At 37.7% G+C, this 16374-nt stretch overlaps 1 protein-coding gene across 1 annotated transcript; it reads left to right on the forward strand.

Annotated features, from left to right (window-relative positions):
- The first annotated feature begins 7407 nt into the window (after window positions 1-7407).
- On the forward strand, window positions 7408-15398 carry SYT4 (synaptotagmin 4). The gene is made up of 4 exons (XM_010121340.2): window positions 7408-7441; window positions 10262-11076; window positions 12593-12713; window positions 15056-15398. The coding sequence occupies exons 1-4, from the start codon at window positions 7408-7410 to the stop codon at window positions 15361-15363; spliced, it is 1278 nt and encodes a 425-aa protein (XP_010119642.1). The 3' UTR covers window positions 15364-15398.
- Window positions 15399-16374: the final 976 nt, after the last annotated feature.

Below are 16374 nucleotides of genomic sequence, written 5' to 3' on the forward strand. Positions count from 1 at the left end.
GAGGGCTAGAGCACCTCTCCTATGAGCACAGGCTAATAGAGTTGGGGCTGTTCAGCCTGGAGAAGAGAAGACTCCAGGGAGAACTTCCAGCACCTAAAGGGAGTGGACCTTCCAGTGACCTTCCAGTACCTAAAGGGCGCTTATAAGAAAGACAGGGAGAAACTCTTTAGCAGGGCCTGTTGTGATAGGACAAGGAATAATGGCTTTAAACTAAAAGAGGGTGGATTCAGACTAGATATAAGGAATAAGTTCTTTACTATGAGGGTGGTGAAACACTGGCACAGGTTGCCCATGGACGTGGTGGATGCTCCATCCCCAGAAGCATTCAAGGCCAGGTTGGTTAGGGGCTCTGAGCAACCTGATTTGGTTGGAGATGTCCCTGCTCCGGGCAGGGGGGTTGGACTAGATGACCTTTAAAGGTCACTTCCAACCCAAACTGTTCTATGGTTCTATAACAATAAATGTTGCAGCATTTCTAGAATTAATCTCTACAAACATTAATAGTAATATCTTTACTTAATTTTACAATATAATGCTTGAAGTCCAGACAAAGGGTAGTCTTAAGAAAGAATATGGTATGTAACACATTAGTTGCCCTTGGTAAATCCCTCTATAATGCAGAGTCTTTAGTCCGAGTTTCAGAGAATTTGTCCACTGTTTAAGTCCCTAAATATTGAACCTGTCACTGGAGTGAAGCACTTGTACATGTAATATTCAGCTGCCATATATACTACACTAAAACGTTGCTTGGAAGGAAGATGAGAAAGTAGATCTCAATCCTTAGTGCATTACTGTAAGTGCTGCACTCAGATCGCATGTTTATTTTCTGACTTATGTCATAGTTCAGCACTCAGTTCAACTCACTGAACAAAGGGGAGCGACTTCTAGCAGTTTCCTACAGAAGCTACCACCTTAGGCCCCCCCTCACTAAACAAAACCACGACATTCAGTATATTATTACATTGGAACAATGTCAATAGGTTCATTTCTTCCTTTAAAGAATGATGCACAGGATATTCCTGCAAGAAATAACTGCACAGGAAGGACTTAAGCCTCTTTATGAACTTTCTGGTGGAATGCTGTAATCTCTGGTGTCCTAGAAGGAAATGAGACTTCTAGGTGCTTTTGTCTGCTGCCTGCTCCATCACACATGTCTGGAGAATGGATACAAAGCAGGTAAGCAAGGTGAAGAAATGAACTAGGTATTTGACTTCTTCACATACCAGGGCAAGTTTTCTTGAGTATGGCCAGAAAAGAAGACATTTTACAGGAAGCCCTTCTTATTGTTTTAAAGTTTCTTGAGATGGTCCCATCCTTAAACATAAATTGAGCAGGTATTTCAGGGTTTATATTTTAGATTAAAGTTCATAAAACTGGAGTTAGATGTGACTTAAGCACCTAAATCCCTGTTTTGGCATAGTCCTCACTCCTTATACGTATTAATAAATAACATAAAAGTCCTTTCTGTTAATTAAGGCTGAGATTTCTAAAGAAGTCTGAATGAACTAAGTAAGAAATCCAAGTTAATTTGAACCTTCTAATACCATAATGCTGCTTTAAAATCTCAGCCTAACTCCCTAGTGGTACCTTTTTTCTTTACTTGAATTATACATTAACTGCTAATACTAACTAAAAAGCAAAAGAGATTTCTGATAAGAAAATGATTCTGATTCTATTTCCTATTTTCAGCATTTTTGGTATCAAAACCTGTACTTGAAGAGGAAATAAATTCGTCTTTTCCTCAACAGGTAGAGGCTACCAAGATGAAAGAGTATCCTATCTCCTGAGGTATCTATAGCCCTGGCTGAAAGTATGAGTTGTTCTGGCTTACCTGGATTGCAGAGCCTGTAAAACATGTATAGACACAGTAATTTTACCAGCCCATACACACTGCTGTTCATGAACCTTGGCACATTAAAACCAGTAGAATCTAGCTGTTATTGAAATAAAACTGTCACCTGAAGTGATATATTGCCTGGAAAAAAAAAAAAACTGTCATAAAAATAAAGAAAAAAGGTAAGAAATGTCATGGGAATTATTAGTAGCTTCTGCCTCCAAAATGAAAGTCTGCTTCTTGATACCTTATTACATAAATGTACCTGTAACCACCAGAGAGCTGATCTGCAGACATTTTGGAAAAAAAAATGTGTATGCCAGTACATACAGAGGGAAATAATTCTGGAGCCCTTGCTGCAAAAATGTAGTTGCTTTTTCTTTTTCTCTCTCTTAATCCATCATGTGGATTGCAGGGAGGTCTTGCAATGAAAAACAAAAAAGGAAAACAAAATACATGTAATTGTGTACTTAGCCAAACAAGTAAATGCATCAGTAAATTTAGACACCTCGCCTAACTTCAGGAGTGGAGGTCAGCCCTAAAACTAGCATACCAAACTTCATATCTGTATATGCAATAGGTGTTCTAAATTCCCACTGTAGAAAATGAGTGTCTGGTCAATACAGTCAGTGGAGTCAAAAGCAATGTTCTTCTTGGCCTAAAACTGATCCCTGACGTATGACTAAATTTCGTGTTTAAAACATTAATTTAGACTTCTACATATCTGTAGTTGAACTAGGGAATTTATTCAGTTGCTTCAATTATGTTATATAATAACATTTGAGGCAGCTTACCTAGACCAACCCCTCTAGCAGGCACCTCTACCTCACCTTCAACTGCTGCCTCAGGTTTGTACAGATCTCCTATTCATCCTGTCCTGTATCCACTAGTTCTGTATGGAAGTTTAGGGCTTTTCAGGGACTCTAGACACATGTTAGAGGAAATTTAACTGAACCCCAGAGTGCAAATAATTAGTCTCCAGATGTCTAGGCCTGAAATTAGATGCCTAGATGTGGTATATGAGCTAGGGGATGATTCAATTACCTAAATCCATATCTATTGTGTCATTTCAGGAACTCTGTGGTATCTGATGTATCCGCATGGGATTGATAAATACAGTCCAGAAAATGTACACCATTATGCAGCAGGAACTGGAGGTCATGCTGACGTATTTCATGTAGTACAGATAGTAAAATTCATGAAGCTGAATTCAGTCACGACCTAGGGAGAAACAGTAAGTCTGTAAAGGCAAATAGGCAGCAGGTTAAGTCTTCAGATGACAAGTTCAGGCTTGTGGGTGTGTGCAGCACCCAAAGACGTGCCTTTAGGCATTTAAGGAGTGTCAAAAACTGCAAGATGAGACAGAGAGGGATGCTAGACCCCTTCCACTGTCTAACTGTAGAGCTAACTGAAGTGGAAATTAAGTAGAGTGTAGCTACCTAAATCATTTGTAGATCCTTTTGAAGTTTTTTGACTTTCAGAAACATTGAATGCTCTGCACTTCCCCAAATCAGGGACCAATTCCTGTGTTCTCACTGAGGTTTTATTTTATAAGCATGACGGGAGAGTTCAATTTTCATAGGTGCATATTAATTAATGTCTGTAGTTTGACACAAGGCAACAGCAGAACTCAAAAATAGATGCTATTTTGAAAATGTGAAACTCTGTCTTTAACCTGCAGGGAAACATTTCACAGAGATGCAAAGGGGCTTTTTCACCAGCTTCAACTCGTACATATAAATCACTGAGTTTTATTTTTAAGTGTTGATTGGCTTTTGGGATGGGGTATCTTGTTTAGAATAACTTTGCTTTTTCTTTTTTTAAAGGGACAGTATTAGATTTTCTTCACACACAGGCTTTGGGATGTGAACAACAATGACAGTTTATTTGCAGGTGGGGGACTACCTTTTCCAGCCCCATATGCTTGTTTGAGTACTGTCTGCTTTGGGAAGTGTATGGCCTCTGTCGCTTAGCAACCACCCTCCCTCTTCTCAGAGTAGCAGGAGGATGCTCTGTGCATGCATGTGTACCGGTAATCTGGTTTTCAGACCACAGGCCTTGTTGTGGTACAGGCAGCCAGATCATATACAGAGATATTTTGCAGATGCTCAGTGCAGTTCAGCTCAGTGCTGTCAAAATCTGAACCAGCTCCTTTTAATGTTCTGTCTCTGAGCTGAAGTGTTTGGAGATCATTCTATCTTTTTTTTTTTTTTTTTTTTTTTCTGGGAAAATTAAGGGACTATTACCTGGACAGTGAGTTCCTAGTCCAAGTTTTTACTGCAGAGTCTGTTGTACACTGTGTGAAGTTTTGCTGAAGTATCCAGGATGTTTGCTTAGAACAGAGGGAAATGTGAAGAACGTATAGCTGCAAAAATGGAAAGTCACTACTATTGCATGATACTGAACAGAAATAGTCACTTAACTGAATAAGAGACACACTGAGTTCACATGAGAATTTTTCCCTCTGGCCGTTTATCAGAAGTGTAATGAAGCAGCAGTGAGTTGGTTATGTATTTTTGTGTTTGTAGTACCTACATGGGAGTAAGCCAGTCATCTGGTGCTGATGGGTCTAAGATGTACACTAGATGGTGCTTGCACAACACAGGGAGCAAAAAGTGCATCTGTCTCAGGATGTGTCAGCAACTCAATGCTCCACCTCCTCCTCGACTATTTTCTGTGATGTGCACTTTGTTCCATTAAATGGAGTCATGTAATTAAATATTGAATGTTCATGACTGGTGTAAAAAAAAATGGTTATTTACTATTTCACTGACCAATGAAATAAAGAGATAACAGCATTCTTTTGCATATCTGTATATATGTTTACACATGCTTATGTATATACACAATCTTGGCAACTCCAAGTTTTTAAGGGCAGAAAGCTGGTATCATTAAACCTTTCCTGTATTAGTTTAAAAAGCTACACATGCACAGAACTGAGATAAAAGGAAGGGCTCCTTACTGTATGTTTGTACAGCACCTAGCACCATACACATCTTAACTAATATCTAAAATCTAGCACGAAATACACAGAATTTTGTAAAAAGGAGAGGAAAAAAAAAAAGGAAAAAAAGAAGGATGTGTATCATCTACATTTCATCAGCATTGTCATGGAAAAGAAAAAGAAAAAAAAAGAAAATCCTGAATGCTGAAGGAAATTGTTTCTGTGCACTATATAAAGACATATAAATTGTGTAGAAGCTTTTTACATATCCTTGGGACTAGAAACTAAAGGAAGAAAAAGAAACTAAAAGGAAGAAAATCTGAATGAATAATTGTTATATTTCCATATGCCCCATAAATTTTTTTTATATATCAACAAAGGATGTTCTGATTTTCATTTTAAAACAAGAAATTTTCAGAAATTATTGACAGTAATTCAATTGTCAGTATAACATATATGTTTACCATATCTCAGCTTAAATAGGATAAACACACTACTGAGATATATCATATTAATTCTTGGTCCATGGTTTTTAAAGTAACAACTTACAATATTTTGACATCCCAGTTAAACATGTTTACCTCTAAATTTGTTTAAGGATTTTGTTTATTTCAGTCATGTCTGGAGGCGCAAGAACCTGGAATGCAGTTTATAATCAAATGTAATTACTTTCAATGGATGCATGTTTTGCGCAAGACTGGATTTTGGACAGAGAAAAGGAAGTGGATAGCAGGGCTAGGAGAAGGGAGGACTGCCAGAAAGAAGAGAGAAGGTGAGCCAGATTTGCTTGTATTGGTGCCAACATGTGAACCTAAACATCCCAAACCAAACTGTGCTGCCAAAACATAAATAACAGCTAAACAACAGTTTCTGCAGTCTTCTAATACCTGAATTCATTGTAGTCCAGGTGTCTGTAAGAGCAACAGTGGTTACAAGCTGTGTTTTATTAAAGAGGATGGGATGTAATGAAGATTGGGGTAGTGAAGACTGTTCCTGGAGGAATTGTGTAGGTGTACACCAAGGTCAAGTTGCTGAAGGTGTTGTAGATAAGCATAAAAAATACTAACCAATAGATTTTTGGCTGTCAGGACAGGCCAGGCATTTCATTCAGCTCTGTTTTGACACTAGCTTGCCATGAATCTTTGGGCTTTATTTTTTAATTTTTCTAAAATACCAAGAGCTTCACTGTGAAGCAAGAACATGCTTTAAAGTGGATCAAGACATACTAGCTTCCAAGTGGTCCATCATAGAGCAGGTCATACCAGACTATGCCTGCATCTGGATTTTGCTATTTAGAAGGCAACAACACCTGTTTCCCACTTATGCATCAGAATTAGCAGTTGGGCTCCAAACTTGGCTGCTATGATTCCTTCTGAATCCAGGAGGAGTCAGATGTCATGTCCTGGCTTTTGCAAATCTGTTGCACCAGGATCTAGCTTGGGTTATTATATGCTGTATCAGTTCTAGTTACATGCAGCCTGGCTTTCTTGATCTGTTTCCCCCCATTCCTCCTGTCTGTTAGCCTCCCTCTGGGTCTGCCTCCATGTTCTCAGTCCAGACTGGGAGAGAGATGTGTAAACCTAGTAAAATCCAGAGGTATCTAGATAGATCTAGTTCTTTCCTAGACCTAGAGGAAGATCAAAAGGATTTCCAAAGTGGGGACTGGGTGTTTTTGTGGGGGTAGATGGTGGGACGAAACAGAGGAGGGACAAGGAGAAGGCATATCAGGAGTTTTCATTATTCAAATCCAGTAAGTGTATCATGTCAGTCATAGGAAAAAATACATATCTTACAGTTGGAGCCAAGGTGTCTGGACCATCTGAGTTAGCATATCCTTTATTTATCTATCAGCCTGTCCAGCTGATAGATAAATAAACAAATAAATAAATCTTACTCCATCAAAACAGCCACACTCGTGCATTACACAAAGTGGACTGAGTCACAGACATTTCACTTGCTGCATCTGATGGAGGGTGGGAGCTCATAACCTGCAGCAGGGCAGTTAAAATAATCAGTGAGTGGTGTTCAATCCTCAGAAAGAGCTGGCGGGGGAGGTGGAGGGGGTGGGGGGGCGTGGGGGGAGGGAAGGGAGAGAGAAGTGAGAGAGACAGAGAGAGGGAGGGTGTGGTGGTTGGGGAGGGGGGATGGGAGGTGGGAAAGGTGCTGATTTCAGCCCTGTAGCGTCAGGATTGCGTCAATTTGGGTTTCAACCACGTCTTCAGTCTCGGAGCGGAGCTACTCAGAAGAGCCAAAACAGGAAGGGAGTTGCAAATCAGTGTGCAGAGGGGAGGACTGAAGCTTCCCCTCCCCCCTCTCCTCCAGCCCCCTCGTAGCCTCCTCCTCTAGCTTCCCCACTGCTTGTGCTCCGGGTTTGGGTGGGTTTTTATGTTGTTTTCTTTCTTTTATTTTTTTTTTCTTTAAAAAACTGCGCTGGAAAAGGCGGTTGCCCGAGCTCTGTGAGAGCAGAGAGCCGGGGGACAGCAGGGCAGGGCGTTTGGCGCTCCGGGCAGGTCTCTTGATACCCGGGGAGGCGGCTCCCACATCTCGGACGGCGGCTCCAGCACCGCGGACAGCGTCTCCAGCACCGCGGACAGCGTCTCCAGCACCGCGGACAGCGCACGCGGCCAACATGGCTCCGATCGCCGCCAGTCGCCAGGAGTTCGGTAAGTGCGTCCCGGGCCCGGGTCCCCGCCCGCGGAGCTGGGGGCTACTCCCCTCCCCAGGCCAAGTGCCCGCAGACAGTCTCTGCTGAGCCTCCCTGCACCTCCCAGCACGCAGCTTGTTGGGAGGAATCTGGTTTCCCCCAGTTCTCTTCGATCCCAGAAGTTGTGTGAATTTATTTTCTTTTGCTTCTTTCTCTCTCTGTCTTCCTTCCTCCCTAACCCATTCCACCCGGTAAAGCACCTAAAGAGAAATGAAGATGTTTGTTAAGGTGCATATTCAGATAAAAGAGGTTTGAGGTTGTTTTCTGTATCTTGGTTAAAGTAGTGCAGCTTCAGAGTTAAGTGATGTAAATACATCCCATGCCACATGGAAAATCTTTGTTCAGGTCATTCTTGGAATAATTGTCATTTCTTTTTTCCTGTTGTAGAGAAAAACTTGTCAAACATTAGCGAAAGTAAAAAGTATTCTTGTAAAGGTTATTGCTAGGAAGATTAAAATATAGGATGCCAGTGTTTTTTCTAAACAGATGCATTTTGATCAGTCTGGGTTCACTGAAAATAGCAATGATTACAATGAACTTCTCAATTGTGTCATTTCTATGCACTGAATATAGGGTTATTAACTGTGGTACTAGAAGTTTCAGAAACAGTCATATATGTGCACTTATAAAATAGGTACAGAAATAGCTTTACTCAGAAAAGCAGTAAGTAGAAATGTTTCTGAACTCTGCTTTACAAATATTGACTCTGGTCTAGACTACATTTGCTTTAGCAGTGGTTTAATTCAAGGATCATTCCACTGACTTAACTGAAGTGACTCCAGATTTATATCATGTAACTGAAATAATAACTTCTCCCAGGATCAATAGGTGATGTTTCCCATTAATACACTGCCTTGAATGTTAACCGATGATTTACACTATGACAACAGTAAGAAATTCAGGTTGCAACATAATTAGTTGTAAATATAAAACCATTGTTGTTATCATTTCATCTCTTTTCCTGCCCCACCCACTTGATGTTCCTAACCTCACTTGTGACATCATGCTTGTCTAATTACTTATTTAAGGAAGATAATTAATATTTTTTAAACACAAAATTGATTCTACCATTGCTTTCAGTAGTTGTAGAATTAAAATGTAGCACAATTTCCATTACTATAAAAAAGTCTGTCATCTCATGAAAAAGTATTGGAAATGTGCAAATCATTATTAAAAGCTATAAAGTATTCAGATTAGTTTTAAATTACTCCTTGCTTTCTACCTTTATACCATACATATTTAAATCTCAGTAGCCCAGGGAATTCTTGAAACTCAGAGCCACGTGCTTACCTTTGAAAAAAATACTTTTTGGTTATGTATATAATTTTCAGTGATTTCATTAAGGTCTTACAGTTAAGTATGTTGACTGATACAGCTTGTGGGCAAAGGGAAAGTGGCACAAATATTGTCAGAAGAAATTAATAGGCAGGCCCAATCCTTTTTGTGCTGGAACATTTTGTCCTACTTTGCTCTGATAGTATTGTTATGGATTTTTTTTCAATCATCCAAGTGAAAAGCAAAGGTGGTAGCACATCTATCTGCCCAGTTTTTACCTGAATTAAGCTGATTTAGTAACACATAGAGGGGAATAGTTTTGCTTTTCTCATCCAGAATGATCTGCTAATCATTTGTGAGAGAACAAGAACTGTTACACAATTGCCTTTATGCATAAACAACGTAATTCCATTAATATTCTGCTGGTCTTCCACTGTGGCAGGGAGTAAAGATTAAGCTCTGATTGTTACATTGAGGGAGGTTTAAACTCACTTAGTAATGTTACTTATGGGCAAAATTGGATTTCCAATTAGTTGTGCTCATTTGCCCCTTCGATGAATGCTTTGAAGGGCTAATGATACTCTATATGTAACTAGTGCATCCACATGACAATTGAGGTTGTAACACTTGCTCAGTTTTATCTTTATTCAGCTTAAACATAGGATTCGTATTAAGGTAGAAGAGAATTATGCTTTAATGTTTTTCTTACGTAGTCCTAAAAAGTAGTGACCCTTTCTGTAAACTCCCCATAGCTTTGATTCATAACGTCTTAAATTTAGAACTTAGATGTTATCAATGGTATATTTAATAGTTTTTCAGCTTTGGGCTCATATGTGATTGCTCAATGTCACATGAATCTGGAAAAGACACTTGGTATATAATTATTTTAAATTTTCTTGATAGACTTTCTTTTACAAAATATTGAAAATTCCATTGAAACTGTTGAGTGTTATAACCTCCAGTTAAACGCAGTTCTTTCAATAGGTACCTCCAGGCAATTATGGGATCAGACCATAAAAAATGAGTTAATTGGATGTACAAAGTATTCTGGGAATCAGTGTGAAAAGCAGACAATATATCTATAAGTAATGCATATTTCAGGATCTGTTTTATCTAACCAAAAAAGCTATGTAAACTCAAAGCTGAAACCTTCTGAGAGCTGATATTACTCACAGTCATATAATCTCAGAAACTACACAAGAGGGATGAGATAGTCGAACAATTACTAATGGTTATTACTATTAGGATGGGAATAGTATTTTCCTCCCAAACACTCTGTGGAAAGAAAAATACTAACATAACAAACGCATCTTAATAAAGGACTACACCTTCATGCCTGCAGGTGGCGAGCAATATGTACAATGCAAAGCGCTTTCACTTTGGCAGTCCTGCTGTTATCACCATCTCGTATCAGTGTGTTTTACTGAATTCTTATTTATTAAGTATCACACAGAGTCCAAGGCATTGCTGCTTATGTGCTTGTTGCTATTTATTTGATTTGCAGATGAAATTCCTACAGTGGTTGGGATCTTTAGTGCATTTGGCCTTGTCTTCTCTGTCTCCCTTTTTGCTTGGATCTGCTGTCAACGTAAATCTTCCAAATCAAATAAAACCCCTCCATATAAGTTTGTCCATGTTCTGAAGGGGGTTGATATTTACCCTGAGAATCTCAACAGTAAGAAGAAGTTTGGAGCTGATGATAAAAGTGAAGCAAAAAACAAATCAGTGATGCCAAAGAATTCTCTCCATCTTGACCTCGAGAAGAGAGATCTAAATGGCAATTTCCCCAAAACAACCCCTAAAATTCAAAGCTCTCCAGATCTTGAAAATTCGTCTCCTAAACACTTTGCAGAAAGGAAGAAAGATTCAGTATCTCCTGATAGTTTAAAATCTATCACTTCCCTGTCATCTGAAGATAAACAAGACAAGCTAGGAACTCTCTTTTTCTCCTTAGAGTACAACTTCGAGAAAAAGGCATTTGTAGTCAACATCAAAGAAGCACGTGGGCTGCCAGCAATGGATGAACAGTCAATGACTTCTGATCCCTACATCAAAATGACAATCCTGCCAGAGAAAAAGCACAAGGTGAAAACCAGAGTGCTGAGAAAAACCTTAGATCCAGCTTTCGATGAGACTTTCACATTTTATGGAATCCCCTATAGCCAAATTCAAGATTTAACGCTTCATTTTATGATCCTGAGCTTTGACAGGTTTTCCAGAGATGATGTCATTGGAGAAGTCCTCATTCCCCTCACAGGAATTGAATTGTCAGAAGGAAGGCTGCTAATGGACAGAGAGATCATCAAAAGAAATGTTAGGGTAACATATTTTTTATTTAAATTTTAAAAGAGTTGTGCTAGTGTTAGCTATGATTTTTGTGTAATGCTTTTAGCATCTTGGAAAGAAAAGGGAATAAGCTCATCATGCAAGTCATTGAGATGCTTTCGTAATGGCAGTATGAGGAAGCAATTACACAGATGTAATAAAAGAACATTACAATAAGCATGTTGCAAGAAATTGCTAATGTCCTAAATGCTACTTGCTTATTCAGCTGGTCCAGCAGGTTTGAGCGAACCCATTTACATTAGATGAAGAAGCCTCAGTTCACATTAATTTGCTTTAAAAGGAAAGAATGCAAAGATTTATATATTATTTCCCTTCTCCTCCCTCCTCTTTTCTGTTTGAAATCATTCTCTCTTAAAGCTTACTGAAGTCAGTGTGAAACTTTCACATCAACTACCTGGGTTTTATAGTAGATTCTTAAAGAATGCAGGTAGTCTTTAGTTAGGGAATTGAAATGCAGTAGTACATTCTTGCACTTCAGAGCCATTACTACCTTCTCTTTCAAGAATTGTGACACAGGCTGCACCTCTACTAAGGACAGTAAGATATGAGGAAGAAGCCAAAGCCTTACTGAAGTCAATGGTAAAACATACTTGACTTCACCAGATTAAAACTATTTAATAACATTTCGTCTCATTTCAGAATGCAAAGATCATTTACAGCCATCACAACTGAACCACAGACATGTACATGCATCACACATATGTCTCTTAATCTCTACTAAAGAAATGGAATATGTATTGACTTTCAATTTGATTGTTTTCAAAGAGCAAGCATACTGCCAAATTAAATAAGTGTCTACCAGACAATATACCTATAATTAATACTGTTATTTTACAATTCTATCACTATATTACAAGATCTATAACTATATCACTGATATTTTGTTGATAACTTATTGGGCTTTTTGGTATACAAGGTATTATTTTTGCTTGTTTCTCTTGCCTTCCTCCTTTCTGTGAAATAAACTACTCCTGTGAATTCAGATCTAATAATCATAGAGAAAGTCTTTGATCTCATCTTTATTTCATGTGCATTATACTACTTTAGAAAGTGTCAGGGATTAGATTTCACTCTTTCAACACTTCCTGTTTAAAAACTCTTTACTGAAGATTTGTTTAAATTTACCTTTATTCATTTTTTTAAATATATCTTTACAGAATTTTGTTTTGCTTAAGATGCTTTTCTTTCATTTAGACATTTTTCTCAGGATGTAGGATCTAATTTCTAATCTCTGAAGCTAATGATGTAATGTCAATCTATATTGTCACTTATTTATTATTTATTTTTGTTCGGTCTAATAACCAACCGTAAGAAAAGTTATATAACTACAGTAGAAGGAAATAATATTTGCTATGTAAAACAGCATGACTCTTTTTACATTGCTTCAGAATGTACATGTGACATCTCATGAAACTTCTTAATCCTGGTTTAAAGCTTGGTCAATATAATTGCTGATAAATAGACTTTTTTTTTTCTTTCATTTCCTCAGAAATCATCTGGGCGTGGAGAATTACTGATCTCTCTCTGTTATCAGTCTACAACAAACACGCTCACTGTGGTTGTTTTAAAAGCCAGGCATCTACCTAAGTCTGATGTGTCAGGATTATCAGGTAATGGTTTTACTAGTGAATGTGCCCTAATATAAAACAAACAGACATAAGGCAGCTGAAATATGGCATTTCAAAGACTAAAAATAGTCCGTAAGTGCAGAAATGGTGTTTCTATTATTTGTAGCCTATTCATTTTATTAATATCTAGGTCAATTCTTTATTTTACAGGGTATGTATTTTACACATTGTTCTTCAATCATATGTTAAAAAAACATGACATCTGCTAGCAGTGGAAACCAATGAGTTTTGTGATTGTCTTGAACAGAACCCATCTGCCATAAGTATGGAATGTTGTTTGCAGATATTAAAAGCTTTTATTTATCTAAAAACTCAGTTTATTTATAGAAGATCAGTATTGTGTGAGATCATCATATGCTTTATTTCAACTTAGCACCAAGAAAAGCGACCAGTTACATCTGTGCTGAATTTGGCCCACTGAGAATGAACATTTATTTGGCAAGGTGAAACGTGAACTATGCCAGTGCTGGAAGCAGGCTATAACATAACACCTGTGCTTTATCTTAAGCTGTACCTGAGGTGCACTAAGAAGGAGCAGTTTTTGCACTCCCTTCTCCTGGTCTTGTGCCATTTTGCATTAAGTAAAACCTCCTTTGAAGCCAATACTAGAATTGCACTTATACGCACATTAATTCTTGATAAAACAACAACAGAATAAAATTCAATGTACAGTATACTAAGGAGAAGATAACCACACAAAAATAACAGTACATAACAAAGGGCTATACAAACAGTAGCACATCTACTGTTGACTCTGTATAGGACCGATATTCTTTCATTTCACGGGACTTTTCTGAAAGAAGCAGAATATGAAATAATTTCAGGATCACTGAATCATAATTACTAGAGCAAATAATACAATCTTTCTACTTCTCATACCAAGAAATGCTGCAATTTACCTAGAATGTTAACCCATCCAGGATCCAACACAACAAAACTATAGATAAGTCCCATTTACATGGTGAGTTCCATTGAAATCCTTCTTCTGATCTAAATTTTATTCACATATCATAAGGAGAAAGAAAATAAATGGAGCCCAACAGTTTACTTCACTATAAGAGAGCATATGTACTTTTAGTAATCAACCCCAAAGTCACAGCAGATAGTGGAGGTTTCATGAAGACAGCATGACAGCAAGCCTGGCTGAGGTTCACTCAGGTGGGAAAATAACTTGAAAACAAAAGCCCTCCTAGTCTCAGCAGCCACCTGGATCCTATATAGCACATCCAAACTACATGTTTACTGTACCTCTTATGAGTAAAGCTATAAATTCTGCTTGGTCTCCCTGCTTCCCTTATGACAACTTTGCTAACTATAATAAGAATATAATATTTCTAAGAGATACAGGCAGTCATGCTACACCTGGACATCTAGTTAATTTAGACATTTCTTCATTATTGGCTGCTCATCAGCAAGGCCAGTTTCAGTAGGTATTTGGTGTCAGTAACATACTGTATTCACAACAGTTCTTATTTCCTCTGTGACTTTCCCCTCAGCCCAAAATAAATCTTCAACAAGGAGGAGGGTGAAATGGTGTTTCTATGGAGTCAGATAAACAATTGCATAACTCAGACTCCTTAGGAAGATGGGAACTTCTTTTACTCAGAACCTATTCCATTCCCACAAAATCCTTAGTTTCCTTGATCAATGGTGTTGAGGTCTCCTAATAAACCTAATAAAATCAAAAGGAACAGATGGCCAGAAGTAACAGTCAGAAAATATCCTTTAAACAGACATGAACAACAATGTGAAGCCACTGATTGACATTGATTCTGATATTTTTAATGCTTGTGTGGCATATTCTAAAGCAAATGAACATTTTAATTACATTGAGTCTCCTTTCTGAGGCTTTTCTTTGCATGAGTCTTATTAATGCTAATGATTATCCCCTCCTGGTAGAATGTGTGAAAAGTAGATTTCTGTTACACATAAATATGTAATATTTGTAAATATTTGTCAGGGTCCATTAGAACTTTATTTACTTTCAGACCACCTTTGCATGTATTAGATGTTATTAGGGTTAAGGGACTACAGGGCAGCATTTATCTCATGAAGGAGACACTCATATTTGGACAGATAAATCACTCCCTAAGCTTCACTGATGTCTTGATTACATCTTTGGTGACTATAAAGGGAGCTTAAAGGGACTAATTCAGATGCAAACACAAAACTTGGATTAGATTAACCATCTTTAATAACTTGAAACATCTCCTCATGGTGATGCAATTATGTTGCTAAGTTATAAAATTTACCATTAACTTTAACAAATAATTTCTAAATGAGACTATTCAATAACTAATCTGTGCTCTTTCTTTTCATTGCAGACCCTTATGTCAAAGTGAACCTGTACCATGCTAAGAAGAGAATTTCTAAGAAGAAAACCCACGTGAAGAAGTGTACCCCCAATGCAGTGTTCAATGAATTGTTTGTCTTTGACATTCCTTGTGAGGGCCTTGATGATATAAGCATTGAATTTTTGGTTCTAGATTCAGATAGGGGATCAAGGAATGAGGTCATTGGCCGGTTAACATTGGGATCTTCAGCAGAAGGAACAGGTGGGGAGCACTGGAAAGAAATCTGTGAATATCCTAGGAGACAAATCGCCAAATGGCATATGTTGTGTGATGGTTAGCAGCTTAGAAAAGTATTGGAACTTGAAAAACTATACATATTTCCATAGGCAAGGAGCAGTTTTCTTTCTTTGCTATGTTTAATTACAGGCTTGTAACTACAAGACTTTTTTTTTTTTTTTTTTTTGAGTGGAGGGGATTAGAAACTGGATTGAATTATCAGAATAGAAGGTAACTAAATTTTCACAGTAAATAAAGGAATTTCAATTTCATTTGACTTTAACATAATTGGATCATATTCATATTCTTCTGAAGTTTATATAGCTTGAAACTTCTGAAATAGTATAAACTTCAATAAGAACAGACTATGTTTTATGAAACAGTCACTGTAAACCTTACTAGTGCTGTTATAGAGAAGAAGATAACCTCATTAAAATATATTGCTAGATCTACAAAAAATCACCTGTGGCTTATTGGGGGAAGGGGCTGAGTCTGTAAAAGCCATGGGAATGAGGGTGAGTAGGAGAGGAATTCATTCTGTTCCTGCATCAAAAACCTTCTTTTATGAAAATTCAATCATTATTTGTAAGTTTTTGTTACTTATACTTTGATCATCCCAAAGACTGAAGACATTTTCAGCAATTTGCTTTACATATCACATCATGTGCAACTAGTTGTTTTATGTGTTGAAATACTGTATAATTATTTACACTTGGATTTCTTAATATGTGTATATATAACTTGTTTTGTTACAGTGACCAAAATAGATACATTCTACACATCGTTCAGCAAGTTAACATACATTGTTTTGTTAAAAGGGCTCCTTTACGGGTGACTGCACATGTTACAGTATAGCTAGAATCTGGGACTAGATATGGCTTGGGTTTTTTTTTCCTCTAGCAAGGATTACACTTCAAGCATTTCAAGCCATGGGAAAGCACTTCTGATGAGATGAGGTAAAATACAGTACATTACAGTCAATGACTTTTCACCAATTGCATTTTAAGCCATTCAGTAATACCTAAACAAAAGTTGCTTCTTCTTTTGTTTCATTAAAGAGCAAACAAAACAGT

The sequence above is a fragment of the Chlamydotis macqueenii genome, chromosome Z, assembly GCF_036417535.1.
Source record: "Chlamydotis macqueenii isolate bChlMac1 chromosome Z, bChlMac1.mat, whole genome shotgun sequence".
NCBI classification, from domain to species: Eukaryota; Metazoa; Chordata; class Aves; order Otidiformes; family Otididae; genus Chlamydotis; species Chlamydotis macqueenii.